Source organism: Taudactylus pleione, unplaced genomic scaffold (genome assembly GCF_031769625.1).
Source record: "Taudactylus pleione unplaced genomic scaffold, aTauple2 ptg000099l, whole genome shotgun sequence".
Taxonomy (NCBI): Eukaryota; Metazoa; Chordata; class Amphibia; order Anura; family Myobatrachidae; genus Taudactylus; species Taudactylus pleione.
The window spans coordinates 2,157,072-2,172,067 of NW_028284501.1; the positions used below are offsets into that span (position 1 = coordinate 2,157,072).

Genomic DNA, 14,996 nt, shown 5'->3' on the forward strand with positions numbered 1-14,996 from the left:
GTCCGTAGTGCCACATTGCCGATTCCATCCATGTCCTCCCTTAAGGATGCTACGGACCGCAAGGTAGAAATCTGCCTGAAGTCCGCTTATTCCCTTGCAGGGGGGGCAGCACGGCCGGCTATGGCCATTTGCTGGGTTGCCAGAGCGATGGAGCGCTGGGCGGATTCATTAGAGGCTTCTTTTGAATCCGACTGTCCGGCCGAACAGGCGGAGTTGATTGGCAATCTCCGTGATTCGGCCACCTACATCAACGAGGCGGCTCTAGACATTAGTACTCTGGTGTCTACAATTTCTTCAGCAGCGGTAGCTGCTCGTCGCACCTTGTGGCTGCGATCCTGGAAGGCGGACGCAGATTCCAAGAAAGGTCTGGAAGCGTTGCCGTTTACCGGAGAAGTTCTCTTCGGTCCGGATCCGGATAAGATTGTGGCCACGCTGGCGGCAGCCAAATCTGCTTGTCTCCCGTCGGCCGCTGCTCCTTCTGGTTCTGGACCATCGTCCTTTCGGTCATCTAGGGCCCAGGGCAGGCCCAAACCACAGTCGTTTCCTCGACAGGCTGGCCCTAAGAAATCGGTCAAGCCCCGGAAACAGGCATGGAGTACCAGACGTCCGGCCCCCAAGCCAGATGACAAGCCTGCGGCCTGACGGTCCGGGCCTCCCTTTGGGGGATCCCAGGGTGGGAGGCCGCCTGCTGCAGTTCTCCCGGTGTTGGTCGTTCACTACGACAGACACTTGGGTTCTGGAGGTGGTCTCCCACGGGTACGCCCTCTCCTTCCGGCACAGACCCCCGGCTCGATTCTTCACCACGGGTCTACCATCAGACCGGAACAAGGCTACGGAGCTGCGGAAGGTATTGCACACTATGCTCCAGGCTGGAGTTATAGTGCCTGTTCCATTCTCCCAGAGGGGCCAGGGTTTCTATTCAAATCTATTTTTGGTACAGAAACCCAATGGGTCGTATCGTCCGATTCTCAATCTCAAAGCACTCAACAAGTCTTTGCGGGTCCCGAAGTTTCGGATGGAGACCCTACGGTCCATCATTCTGGCGCTGGAACCTGGGGACTACATGGTGTCATTGGACATACAGGACGCTTACCTGCATGTCCCTATTCTTTTGCGCCATCAACAGTTCCTCAGGTTTGCAATCCGCAGCGACCACTTCCAGTTTCGGGCGTTACCTTTTGGCCTGGCGACAGCACCACGTGTTTTCACCAAGGTGATGGCGGTCATGGCGGCTTATCTGCGGCTGCAAGGAGTCCGCATGTTGCCGTACTTGGACGACCTGTTATTGGTGGCAGGATCTCCAGAGCTCCTGTTACACCACTTGGACCTGACCATTGCACTGCTGCTACGGCCCGGCTGGCTAATCAACTGGCAGAAGTCCACTCTAATCCCGTCTCGGAGGATTCTGCATCTTGGAGCCTTATTGGACTCGGGACAGCAAAGGATCTTCGTGACGGAGGACAAGATCTCTGCTTTACAGTCAAGGGTGCGCAGTTGTCTGCACAGCCGCCGGGTGTCCTTACACTCGGCGATGAGGTTACTGGGCTCCATGGTGTCGGTGTTCGACATGGTGGAATACGCCCAGTTTCACTCCAGACCTCTGCAGCACCTGATCCTGTCCAAGTGGAACGGGCTGCCTCAGTCTCTGAAGTTCCAGACGATTGTGCTCACCCCGGAGGTTCGCCTGTCCTTTGCGTGGTGGTTAAAGACGACCCACCTCAACAAGGGACGTCCGTTCTGGGTTCCAAATTGGGTCCTGTTGACAACGGACGCCAGTCTTCGGGGCTGGGGAGCAGTTTCGGGTCCACACTTGTTCCAGGGCAGGTGGACGCCGACAGAAGCGGAGCTTCCAATAAATATCTTGGAACTCCGTGCGGTCTTCAATGCTCTCCTGCAGGCACAGCGGTTTCTCCAGGGTCACCCGGTGCAGGTCCAGTCGGACAACGCTACCACCGTGGCCTACATAAACAGGCAAGGAGGAACTCGCAGTCCGGCGGCTCTCGTAGAGGTCTCTCGGATCCTGGTTTGGGCGGAGCGCAATCTTCCGGCCATATCAGCGGTCTTCATCCCGGGAGTGCTAAATTGGGAGGCGGACTTTCTAAGTCGCCAGGACGTTCATCCAGGGGAATGGTCCCTGCACCCGGACGTTTTTCAACTACTGGTGGACAGGTGGGGTCTTCCAGAGATCGACCTCATGGCGTCCCGGCACAACAACAAGTTGCCGGTGTACGGGTCTCGCACAATCTCTGGTGGATGCTCTGTCCGTCCGGTGGACGTTCCGGTTCGCATACCTGTTCCCTCCGGTCTCCCTTCTTCCACGGGTAATCCGGAAATTCAAACAGGAAGGAGGGACGCTCCTGTTGATAGCTCCCGCGTGGCCCAGACGGCACTGGTTCTCAGACCTTCAGGGTCTGTCCGTGGACAGTCCTCTGCGGTTGCCGCTACGACCGGACCTTCTGTCTCAGGGTCCTTGCCTTCACCCGGACCTGACTCGGCTGTCTTTGACGGTGTGGCTGTTGAGACGGCCATGCTGAGGTCCCGGGGGTTTTCCAGCTCTGTGGTGCGTACCATGTTACGAGCTCGGAAACCGTCTTCCGCGAGGATATACCATCGCGTGTGGCATACGTTCTTCCAGTGGTGTCGACCGAGAGGTTATGCACCGCGGGAGTTTCGTCTGTCTCGGATTCTCGCCTTCCTGCAAGCGGGACTAGATCATGGGCTTCGCCTTGCTTCTTTGAAGGTACAGGTTTCGGCCCTATCTGTCTGGTTTCACCGTAGGATTGCTACAATCCCGGATGTGCGCACCTTTATGCAAGGTGTTCTCCGTATTCAGCCGCCCTTTGTTCCACCTGTGGCGCCTTGGGATTTGGCTGTGGTCCTGAGGGCTCTCCAAGGACCGCCGTTTGAACCACTGGGCTCAGTGGATATTAAATGGCTAACAGCTAAGACTGTTTTCCTTCTGGCCATTGCTTCGGCCAGACATGTTTCTGAGTTAGGGGCTCTTTCTTGTAGACCCCCTTTCTTGATGTTTCATGGGAACAGGGCAGTGCTCCGCACTCGGCCCGAGTTTCTTCCCAAAGTTGTTTCCCAGTTTCATGTTAACGAGGAAATCGTTGTTCCGGCCTTTAACTCACCGGGTCTTTCCGTGGGTGAGGCCTCTTTGGATGTTGTGCGGGCCTTAAGGACTTATGTGGACCGCACTTCTTCGTTTAGGAAGTCGGACGCTTTGTTTGTCCTCTATGGCTTCTGTAAAAAGGGTTGGCCTGCTTCAAAGCAAACTTTGGCAGCCTGGATCCGTATGGCTATTTCTGAAGCTTATCTTCATGAAAGTCTACCGGTCCCTCCTTCTCTGAAGGCTCATTCCACTAGGTCTGTGGGTCCTTCGTGGGCAGCTCGACGTGGTGCCTCAGCAGTTCAGATCTGCAAGGCTGCTACGTGGTCCTCTGTCCATACCTTCGTGAGGTATTACAGGTTTGACACCTTCGCCTCTCAGGATGCTTCCTTCGGGCGGCGGATTCTCCTTTCTGCACAGGAGCGTCCCCACCCTTAAAGGATACTGCTTTGGAACATCCCCAAGGTATCCTGTGGATACCCTATGGACCCTGAAGTAGAAAATATGAGATATGGTAAGAACTTACCCTTGTTATCTCTATTTCTACGAAGTCCATAGGGTTCCACAGGACTCCCGCCCTGTCGCACCTGTGCTGCAGATGGGCTTTGCTCTGGTCACCGGTTTTCCGTCTCCCTCTGGTGAGAATGTGATTCTTGTATGTGTCCAGATCTTTGTTCTCTCTCTTCCTTCTCCTCCTCCGGCCTATGGCTTGGTAACTAACTGAGGTGCCTTGGCCCGGGGGCGGGGTATAGGAGGGGGACCTAGTGCATCCTGGGAGGCTGAAAGCTTAACTCTTTGGTGCCCTGCGACTGACGTCACACCTATACCCCAAGGTATCCTGTGGAACCCTATGGACTTCGTAGAAATAGAGATAACAAGGGTAAGTTCTTACAATATCTCATATTTTTTTTAGGTTTAGGGTTAGGCACTTACCCCGACATTTAGGGTTAGGCACCAGGAGGGAGGGTTAGGGTCAGGCACCTACCCTGACTGTTTGGGTTATGCACCAGGGGGGAAGGATAGGCACCAAGGGGAGGGTTAGGGTTAAGATTAGGACAAAAAAAAAAATTATCATGTCGACCATTTTTGTGTCTACCATTGTCATGTAGACCTTTTGTACCTGTCAACCATTTTACATGTCAATTTTATGTCCCAGGCGATCTATTGAATGCCTAACATCTGGTGTCTATCTAGACATTGTCTATCTTTACTGTCTAATTGTTAATTCACAGATTGATGGAATTGTAAGGTGGAACAGCACCAAAGCTGGGACAAACTTAGATGTGGTACCCTGGTAGCACCAAGCTCTCCTACCACACTTACCGGGCAGTGGCAGCTTAAGGTCCACATGGGCCTGGAGCTGTAATTAATGAAGGGCCTATCTTGTGCTGTCACAGCGAAGGAGTGGTTAGTGATGTGAAGGTTGTGTGTGTGTATATATGTATATATGTGTATATAATATATGGGATACGTTTAATATCCCGTAAAAGGTGACGCCAGCGGTTAGAATATCGACGCCAAAATCCTGACACTTGTCAGAATCCCAGCGCCGGCATCCTGAAGGTAAGTAGCGGGATTAGGGGGAGGGTTAACCACTATGGGGAGGGTTAGGGTTAGGCACTAAGGGAGGAGGGCTAGATTTAGGGTGCGGGGAGGGGGAGGTTAGGTTTAGGCACTAGGGGGAGGTAAGGTTTAAGCATCGGGGAGGGTTAGGATCCGTCTGACAAGTGTCTGTATCCTAACCCTGTCGGGATGCCGGTGTCAGGATAATGACTGCCGGGATCCTGAGCGCCGGCATCCGGTTCCCAAATATATATACACACACACACACACTGTATATATATATATATATATATATGTGTATATATATATATATTATCCTTAATTTATATGGTGCCACAAGGGTTCCGCAGCGCCTCACACAGTACATAAACACATAAGCACACAAGAAAACAGATATTAACAGTACAAACAATACAGGACAGATACATGATGTATACATTGCTACATAACATTTAGATAAGCAGCATTGTGTCTGTAACCAAGGGTTGGGTGCTGTTGTAAATTAGAGTATAATTAAGTGAAGGAGAAGCACATAAGGGAAGAGGGCCCTGCTTGTGAGAGCTTACATTCTAAACGGGAAGGGGGCAGACAAGCATGGGTGACACAGATTGGCTGGATACAAGGGTCACAGTAATCTAACATCTATGGAAAGGTTAGTCTAAACTTAAGAGGAAAAAAAACAATGAGTACAGCAAATATGCACCAAGCCTCCTGATTTGGGGGCCACAGCCAAGGACCATTTGAGAGGTCATCTTGCTGTGTGGATTGGTAAGATATAGTTGGAGTGGATAAGCGGATTTCAAGGGGAGATCAGGAGGGATGCGAGCAGCATTGGAGATCCAGGTGCAGGCACAATCCATAAGCATGGTGGAAGTGTGGTGGTAGATTTTATTTATTATTTATTAACAGTTTCTTATATAGCGCAGCATATTCCGTTGCGCTTTACAATTGTAAACATTGATAGAACAAAACAGGGTAATAACAGACAGACATAGAGGTAAGCTTACAATCTATAGGATGGTAGATGAAAGCAGTCCTTAATAGCAGGAATTGCTGATCTGTTAAATTCTCCTTCTGTTGCTCCTCCTGTTTAACTCCTGAATAACTCCAGCTTTAACTTAAATGTTCTATTGGCTCTTTAAACTAAGCACTTCAAATCTAGGCACTGATGTTGTAGCAGCCCCAGGTATGGCAGCCTAAAAGAGCAATATATAGCAATAGTAGAAAGGTGGCACTCTGAGCCTCTCAATGAAGTGGAAAACGGTGTTCTTTAATTGACGTTTCAGGAAGAGACTCCATTTCCTCTGAGGAAATGTCGATCAAAGTACACCGTTTTTCACTGCATTGAGAGACTCAGTCAGAGTGGCGCCTTTCTACTATTACTACATGTGGGGTGACTTGCTCCAAATGGGGACACCGGAGCAGAAAAAGCGATGGGGGAGGGGGTCAGAACAGCAGAGAGGGGGCGGGCCAGCCAGAACTGAGGGTATGACAGAGAATGAGGTGACTTTGCATATGTACATGAATATATATTTACAAATGTAAATATATCAATGCAAACACACACACATATATATATATATATATATATATATATATATATATACACGCACACAGACATTAGAATTTATATTATAAAACGATTATTAAAACCTGTGGTCAGTGCTAGTGCACTTACAGAGGGAGACCCTAAACTGAGACTCCAGGACACCACTTGCTCGATCTGCAGCATTTGGAGCAGCCCGTCCCCGATCAGCTCAGTGATGATCGCTCGGGCTGCCTTCATGGAGCTGAGGCTGAGCTTAGCTTCTGTGTTGGGCGTGAGATGGTGTGGCCAGCGGCGTTTGTCTGACATCACAATTGGGTTATGCCGGGTTCTGCCATCTGTGTATACAACATGTCAATAATGACTTTACAAAAAGGATAAGTATCATCTGTCAAAATGCAGCATGTAAGGATGGTTACCATTTCGTTTCTGTGAGTTTTTCATTTGAACACTCAATAGTGCAGCTTTATAAAATTACATATTATAATGATAATAGATAAATGTCATTTACTGTCACATGTTTTCAGTGTATGATCCTATATGTGTATTAAATCCTCTTTGTGAACTTTAACTTGCTGGTCTAGGGATACTTTTTGTGTTACCTACGTACAGGAGGAAACTACTAAAGTACATTCTACTTAATAGTACATGCAGATTTTTCTCACCCCAATATTAATGTTTTAGTTTGTCAAATGTAATAGAGGTATGTGATTTTTGTTTTTATGCTACTGCACAGAACAATTAGGACATGTTGTGTACTGTTTAAAGGTAGTTAAGCAACATGTTTAAAATGGAGAGGGAAAAAAAAACATGTTACCTACGGTATTATTGTGGCTGGGTGGAAGGTGGTTTAGCAAATTCTATGAGCAAATTCTCATGAATGAAGAGGGTTATATGGTGTCATACAGTCACAGTGGGCCCTAGTTAATGTTTACAGGTTTTACAAAATGTAAGTTTTATGGTTATATTGAGTAGGCTATAAAATATTTTAGATTAACCTAGAAATATATTTATTTTAATTGATTAGATGGCTTAGTGACCGTTCAGTTAGAGAGTAGAGTAGACATTTAGTGTTTTCTGAGTGAATGTGTATATTAAAGAACTATATGGATCTAAAGCTTGGTGTATTCTAATGTGATGGGATCAAGGGCAGATTTGGAACTTAAAGAGGCCCCGGATTTTTTTTAAAGTGTGCCTCCCTTAGGTGGGTCCAAATAGACTGTAGATAGGGTTCAACAAAAACATAAGCAGGGTTAGCCACACTCATACAATAAAGAAGGTATCATAGAGACCACCATACCGTACACAGAGTATGTCAATGACCGTCATACAGAACACAAACCATGCCAGTGATCACCATACAGTATTTAGAGCATGCCACCGACTACCAAACAGTATTCCAATGGTGGCCATACAGTGCACTGAGTATCTCAGTGACTGCTATACAGTAAACTTAGCATACCAGTGAGTGCCGTAAAGTACACTGAGCATCCTCGTGTTCGCCATACAATACACTGAGCATACTAGTGGCCTTCATAAAGTAGTTTGAGCATCCCTTTGACTGCCATTTAGTATTTTGAAAATCCCAGTACTTTGAGCATCACAGTGGTCGCCATGCACTAGATTGAGCATCGCTGTGACCAACATACAGTACATTGAGCATTCCAGGGGCCAACTTAAATTTCACTAATCATCCCAGTGACCACCATAAATTTGTTGACCATCTCAATGATGACTCAACAGTTCATTGAGCATCCCAGTGACTGCCAGATACTACATTGAGCAACTCAGACACTATTGTACATTACATTGAACATCCCAGAATCACTATACAGTATATTGTGCATCTCTGGTGCCATCATACAGTACATTGAGTATCCCAGTGACCACCATGTAGTACATTGAGCATCCCAGTGGCTGCAGTACAGTACATTGAGCATCCCGTGATCATCATACAGTGTCTTGAGCATACCAGTGACCCAAATGTCTGTGCCAGTCGTTGTGTAGGGAGGAAGACAAGGGGTGAGTGGGAGGGGAAGGAGGAGGAGATTGATTGACTGATCAGCCCTGAGCTGCTCCGCTGTGTTCACACAGTAGGAAAGCTGGTCCTTGGTCCCAATGAGCCCTGGGTGCCCAAACAAGGGCACATTACAAAGAAAAAGATGTGTGTTAAAGAACTGGATTCCAAAAGCAGTGTCTGAACAATCAGTCCACCCTGAAAACTCTCGGTGAAGTCTATGGCCAGTATGCCTCTACTTATAAAACACAAGCTGCTCATAGTTATTTAAATCTTAGAGCAGAAGAGAAGACTGTAGTCTGCCCAAAGTGCCGTCATCTTATTATAATACAAATCAAAAGAATGTACAAAGTCTACATAGCTTTAGTAGAAGGAAAAAGGGTGACCTAATTTTATAAAGGTATTTTATTATACTGCAGTAATACAAATTGCTAGGTTCTCTAACTTACGAATGAGGTATAATACATTTTTACGGTTATTTTCATTGACATGTTTTCCTCTCTGCAGTTAGCAAGAGCTACAGTTCGTGACCCTAAAACTGGTGTTCTGACGGTAGCCACTTACAGGGTATCTAAGAGGTAAGATATTATGTGGGTTCTGAAGATGTTTGCAGAATGCAATTTATGCTGTGAAATTATTTTTTGAAGGCTAATTATAAAAAAAATGCATGTATGTATATATGGGGGAAGTCAGCAGATATGTACTGGGTTCCATAATTTTTTATTGCCAACGCAGCCCCTATAGAAAATGTAGAATTTACCATTCTGGAGCTTGGCACTGGCAGCTAAAGCCATCTTCAGTAAGGATTGCATCGGCGATCACTGTACTGTACTTCTAAGACATCACAGGGGTGGGTTCCTTTTGGAGCCTCTGTCCCAGCAAGTGTTTAATGGTAAGTCATGGCGATAGTGTGAGGGACATTAGCAATGTTACTGGCTGCCAAGTTCCATCCCCGACTATTCCAATTGTACTTTGTGGTCATCACTAAGGATTAAATCTTCCCTCAAGAGTCAACAGCTAAATAAGAGGAAGTAAACTGTTGCATACATTGCTGCGACCATAGCAGTTTATTGATCAAAACTGAGGTCATGGCAAGGGATAGACTTTCGCAGCCATATGGTAGCATGAAGTGAGCATCTTCAGACTACTGATCCGGGTAAACAAATATGTGAGGCATTCCAGGAGTGTAAAACTGTGCAGTTCAAATATTTGGTTCATACTCCATTTTGGAGTTTCTTACAATTATGAATTACTTCTGTTAGGATGTGGCTTCATGAAGCACCAAACCCTACAGCACCGTTCTCTATATACATTATTTTTACATTACTTAATAAGCCAGTATATGTTCAAAAGATTATTCATGAATTGAACATTAATTCACTTTTCAAACAAGTGCTGATATTTTCCGCCATGTCTAGCATAAAAGGTAGGCTACAAGCCTAATCTACTGAGCCACGTGTGATGTCAGCCATCTTGGCTTTGAGAGCTGAGCATAATGATGGAAACTTTAGATGTGCTTATTTCACTATTGTATAAATTATGTTATTTGCTTTTGTTATGTAGTGCCTGGTTGGAAGAATATGATGACCCCGTTGTCACCCGTGTGAATAAGCGTATGCAGGCCATTACAGGGCTGACGGCTGACACTGCTGAGCTATTGCAGGTAAACTAGATCTAATGTAAATAGATTTCTTATCGGTCTTTATCTTCGTTCGGTATGCCGAGCGTCGGTCTTCCGGTGTAGGTCTAATTACAGGTGTCGAGTTTTCGAAGCCTGTCTTTAGTACCTTGCCGGGATTTGACAGTCAGGAAGCCGGCGTTGGCATTTAGACCGTCAGCTTCCTGACTCTGATCAATACCTATGGGGAGCATCAATAATTCCCTCTCACCCAGCCCGAGAGTCTCCTTTGGACATGCTAATTGTGCACATGCTGATACAGACAAGCAGGGTGACACAGTGGTTAGCATTGCTGCCTCGGAGCACTGGGGTCATGGTTTTGTCCAGGGCCCTATCTTTGTGGAGCTGGTGTGTTCTTCATGTGTATATGCGAGTTTCATCCTACTGTCCAAAGGCATACTGAGGGCATACTGAGGGCATACTGAGGGCATACTGAGGGCATACTGAGGACATACTGAGGATGAAGAATGTATATGTAGATTTGCATCTTGCTGCAGAATTTATAGATTAAGATTGCCACTGGAGCATTGCAGCTCTGTGATTGATGTAATTGTGTATTCCTCTTTACCATACAGTATATTACAGAGAGTATTTGTAACTTTTGATAACAAAATGTAAGAGGTAATAATTTAATTGACAAATTGTTACACATGTCCTGTTTTCCAGGTAGCAAACTATGGCATGGGAGGTCAGTATGAACCACACTTTGACTTTTCCAGAGTAAGTAAATTCTATATGTGTACAAAGCATGATTATTATTCTTTATTTTTTCACTTTGAGGGGCTGACTCAGAGTTATAAGCAAAGTGACTACATTGTGTGCTGAATATAAATGTGAATTTTTGCCTGTATTCAGAGTTCTCTGCATCTACATGGATGCACAGTCCTATACTTCGCTTGTGAGAGCATTCATAGTCATTATTGGCACTCATTTGCAGCAGCCCTATCCTTCGGGCAAAAGATCTGTCTAAAATCAGCCGGATCTTTGAGTACGCTCGCCTCTGGGTGGCCTACAATTCCATCTACACGCCCACTGGGTGGTTTACAATTCCATCTACACGCCCTCTGGGTGACCTACAATTCCATCTACACGCCCTCTGGGTGGCCTACAATTCCATCTACATGCCCTCTGGGTGGCCTACAATTCCATCTACACGCCCTCTGGGTGGCCTACAATTCCATCTACACGTCCTCTGGGTGGTTTACAATTCCATCTACTCGCCCTCTGGGTGGCCTACAATTCCATCTGCACGCCCTCTGGATGGCCTACAATTTCATCTGCACGCCCTCTGGATGGCCTACAATTTCATCTACACGCCATCTGGGTGGCCTACAATTCCATCTACACGCCCGCTGGGTGGTTTACAATTCCATCTACACGCTCTCTGGGTGGCCTACAATTCCATCTACATGCCCTCTGGGTGGCCTACAATTCCATTTACACACCCTCTGGGTGGCCTACTATTCAATCTACACGCCCTCTGGGTGGCCTACTATTCCATCTACACGCCCTCTGGGTGGCCTACTATTCCATATACACGCCGTCTGGGTGCTTTACAATTCCATCTACATGCCCTCTGGGTGGCCTACAATTCCATTTACACACCCTCTGGGTGGCCTACTATTCAATCTACACGCCCTCTGGGTGGCCTACTATTCCATCTACACGCCCTCTGGGTGGCCTACTATTCCATCTACACGCCCTCTGGGTGCTTTACAATTCCATCTACATGCCCTCTGGGTGGCCTACAATTCCATCTACACGCCCTCTGGGTGGCCTACTATTCCATCTACACGCTCTCTGGGTGGCCTACAATTCCATCTACATGCCCTCTGGGTGGCCTACAATTCCATTTACACACCCTCTGGGTGCTTTACAATTCCATCTACATGCCCTCTGGGTGGCCTACAATTCCATCTACACGCCCTCTGGGTGGCCTACAATTCCATCTACACGCCCTCCAATTGTACTTTGTGGTCTACACGCCCGCTGGGTGGTTTACAATTCCATCTACACGCTCTCTGGGTGGCCTACAATTCCATCTACATGCCCTCTGGGTGGCCTACAATTCCATCTACACGCCCTCTGGGTGCTTTACAATTCCATCTACATGCCCTCTGGATGGCCTACAATTTGCATTTACATGCCCTCTGGGTGGCCTACAATTCCATCTACACGCCCTCTGGGTGGCCTACAATTCCATCTGCACGCCCTTTGGGTGGCCTACAATTCCATCTACACGCCCTCTGGGTGGTTTACAATTCCATCTACACGCCCACTCCACGCTTATCCAGGTGAGAGCGCAACATTGCTAGTTACTCCTATTTAGCCACTAGTGGAGAGCCTGCCCACGTCTGTGCTTCTCTGAGTAGTGCACAGACCCGCAGAGATGCCTATCTACACCTCGGGGACATGTATAGTGCTAAGTCACAGATAGGGACATTTTGTGTGTAACTCTGAATCAGGCCCTACGTTAGCAGTTGTCTGACATGTTAGATAACCTCATACAGCATATTTTTATATTGCACGTTAACTTTTCACTGGATGAGGATTCTTCTTTTCATATCTTTGTTTATAAACAGAATTTCTTTACTAACTCTCTTGTAGATGTTAATTTACCAGTTATTGTGTTAAATAAAAGCACAGCAAAGGTGATTTCAGCAAAAACATTTGCACAAAGCTAGTTCACGTCTGCAGTTCTGATACATTCCAACAGGTTAGCAGTTATCAATAGCTGTCCCCTTTCCATTTGTTTTCACATAAGCCTACTGAGATACAGATGTGTCCTCATCTTTGTCCCTCAAATGTGCGATACGACAAAACCGTTTTACGAGTCTGTACAACAGAACTTGCCGTGAAAAAAGTGACAGTCGCTGCACCGTAGCACTTTGTGTACAGATTCAGACTGATACGCACACAGATATACAAGTGTCCCATATCAAATTAGTTAGTGCAGTCTCGTGAAGCTGTTTTGTCGCATTGTGTTGTGACTAAGACACACATTTGAACAAAAAAGATGCTAAGCGCAAGCTTGGTTCGCCGAGAAGGGCTGTTTGGCGCGACTGCGGCAGTAGTGTTTGAGGACACATCTCTATAATTGATACTATGATCTGAGGGCTTGTTCTTTCTTGCACATAAATACTGGCTGCAACTCAACAGTGCCACCTTCTGGTGAGTTTTCCTCTCTTCCTGAATATACGCAACCTATTTGCTTGTAATGAGCTTTGGCAACAGATGTCAGTATCAGAGCTATACTGGCAATATTTAATTTTTTACATTTTTATTAATATAACTTGCAAACAAAATAGATAGACCTTATAGTTTAGAAGAAGGCCTGTTGCACAGGTTATATCACTAATTGTTATATCTATGTATACTGTAATATTGTATTAAAACACTTAATGCAATGGAGGGGGTGCTACCATAGACACAAAACTGTCATTAAATGAATTAGGTAACGTGTGTCTCTAGGTGGTGCACTGTAGGTCAAAGTAGAACTTTTATTTATTCACAATAAGATGTTTATTAGTAGTAATGATAAACCGCAAAATATTATAACCATGGATACAAAGAAGTATACCTTATACGTGCTTGTGTATGAACTTGTAGTTTATGCATATTTTGACAGTGGTGCTATGATTAAAATATATTGCAAGCTAAGTGATGCAAAATTATAGGAATTTGTTTTTTCAAGAACTTCGGTAAACCCACTCATTTTTTTTCCTTTAATGAAATCTGTTAATATCACAATCAAAGGGACTCTGTATCAAGACCAACACCTAGTTTTATTCTTACAGTACAATAATTTCTGAGATTACTCTTCTTTTGCTGCCATTTTGTCCTTGTGAATATCTGTGCAAATATTTTGATTGGTGGTGGGTGAAGCACGTTACAATTATGCTTTGCTGATACAATTGTCTGGCTTTATAAAGTAATTTTCTCTTATTAAATATATTTTTCTGAGTTCTAATTGACCATTTTCCCCAAAAGTTAATCATCTTTAACAAGTTTATGACCACATCTAAAATGTATCCACATCAATGCTGTCGGCACATGACAAAGTGGGTCTAAGGGTGGTAATTGTGCTCAGCAAGAGCCCAAAGGTCCAGTCAGCCTCTCTCAAACGCACTCATGTGAGCACTGTACTGTAACTGGTCAGTGCAGGGAGGGTGCTAGGAAACCTGTTGACATCACTATGGCGTCACTGGTTTATTACTAAAAATGTGGAGAATGGTGGGAACATCCAGAAGGTTAGGGGAAGTACAGATATGATCTCTTCTGTACCTACACTCAGGGTAACTAAGTGATAAAATATCTAAGTATTATATGCTGGCGATGTTAGTAAAATATATAATGTGACATACTCCCAGCACTACAGATGTGTTAAGCACACTGTGGCGCCCTCAGTTCACATTATGCCATGCAGAAATCCCAGTTCAATGCCACAGTACATCCTAACTCACAAACCAGTCTCCTTTTCCGCATTAAGTATTTGTGCACATGCATACATCATACCCATACCCGTATATCGTAGCGTATAACATGTTGGGGTACCACTAAGTAAGTAATAGTACATTGTAGCAGAGTCATGAAAAAATAATCAAAAAGTAGTATTTCAATTATACATGCTTTTTTCTTTATATAATGTCCATGAAATAAAGAATCATTATTCCACTATGCTACACAAATGAAGCCACGTCACAATTAAAATCATATAAACTTGGCTTATGTGGGCTAAAAAATAATGTCTTCCATGTGGAACAGGCACATAACCAAAACCCGAAAATTGGTCTGATCGTAAAGAATGAAAACCATCCAACCATGTGCTTACAGAGCTACAATGGAAGCTTTAGTTGTTAAGTACCATAAATGCCTGGTGCTCTCCTCTGTTCATATGAAAAATAGCTTCAATTGCTGTAAAAATGGTGGCTACTGGGTTGGTAGTGAAATAATAGGCTGACCCACTTGCTGGCATCTGTTAGTTTTCAGTTGTGTGTGCGTTTTAAAGCCCTACTTGACACTTAAGGATACACAGGAGACGATATCTTTGAACAATATGAACAATAATGATATCGTTCAA

General features: G+C 45.5%; 1 protein-coding gene across 4 annotated transcripts in view; it reads left to right on the forward strand.

Moving 5' to 3' along the window:
• The window catches only part of P4HA2 (prolyl 4-hydroxylase subunit alpha 2), a 102,495-nt gene that overhangs the window by 73,436 nt on the left and 14,063 nt on the right, over positions 1-14,996 (forward strand). For all 4 annotated transcript variants that reach the window (XM_088470385.1, XM_088470384.1, XM_088470382.1 and 1 more), the window contains exons 9-11: positions 8,746-8,816; positions 9,802-9,901; positions 10,583-10,636. In XM_088470385.1, coding sequence (XP_088326511.1) covers positions 8,746-8,816; positions 9,802-9,901; positions 10,583-10,636 — 225 coding nt within the window. The remainder of the gene's footprint in view (positions 1-8,745; positions 8,817-9,801; positions 9,902-10,582; positions 10,637-14,996) is intronic.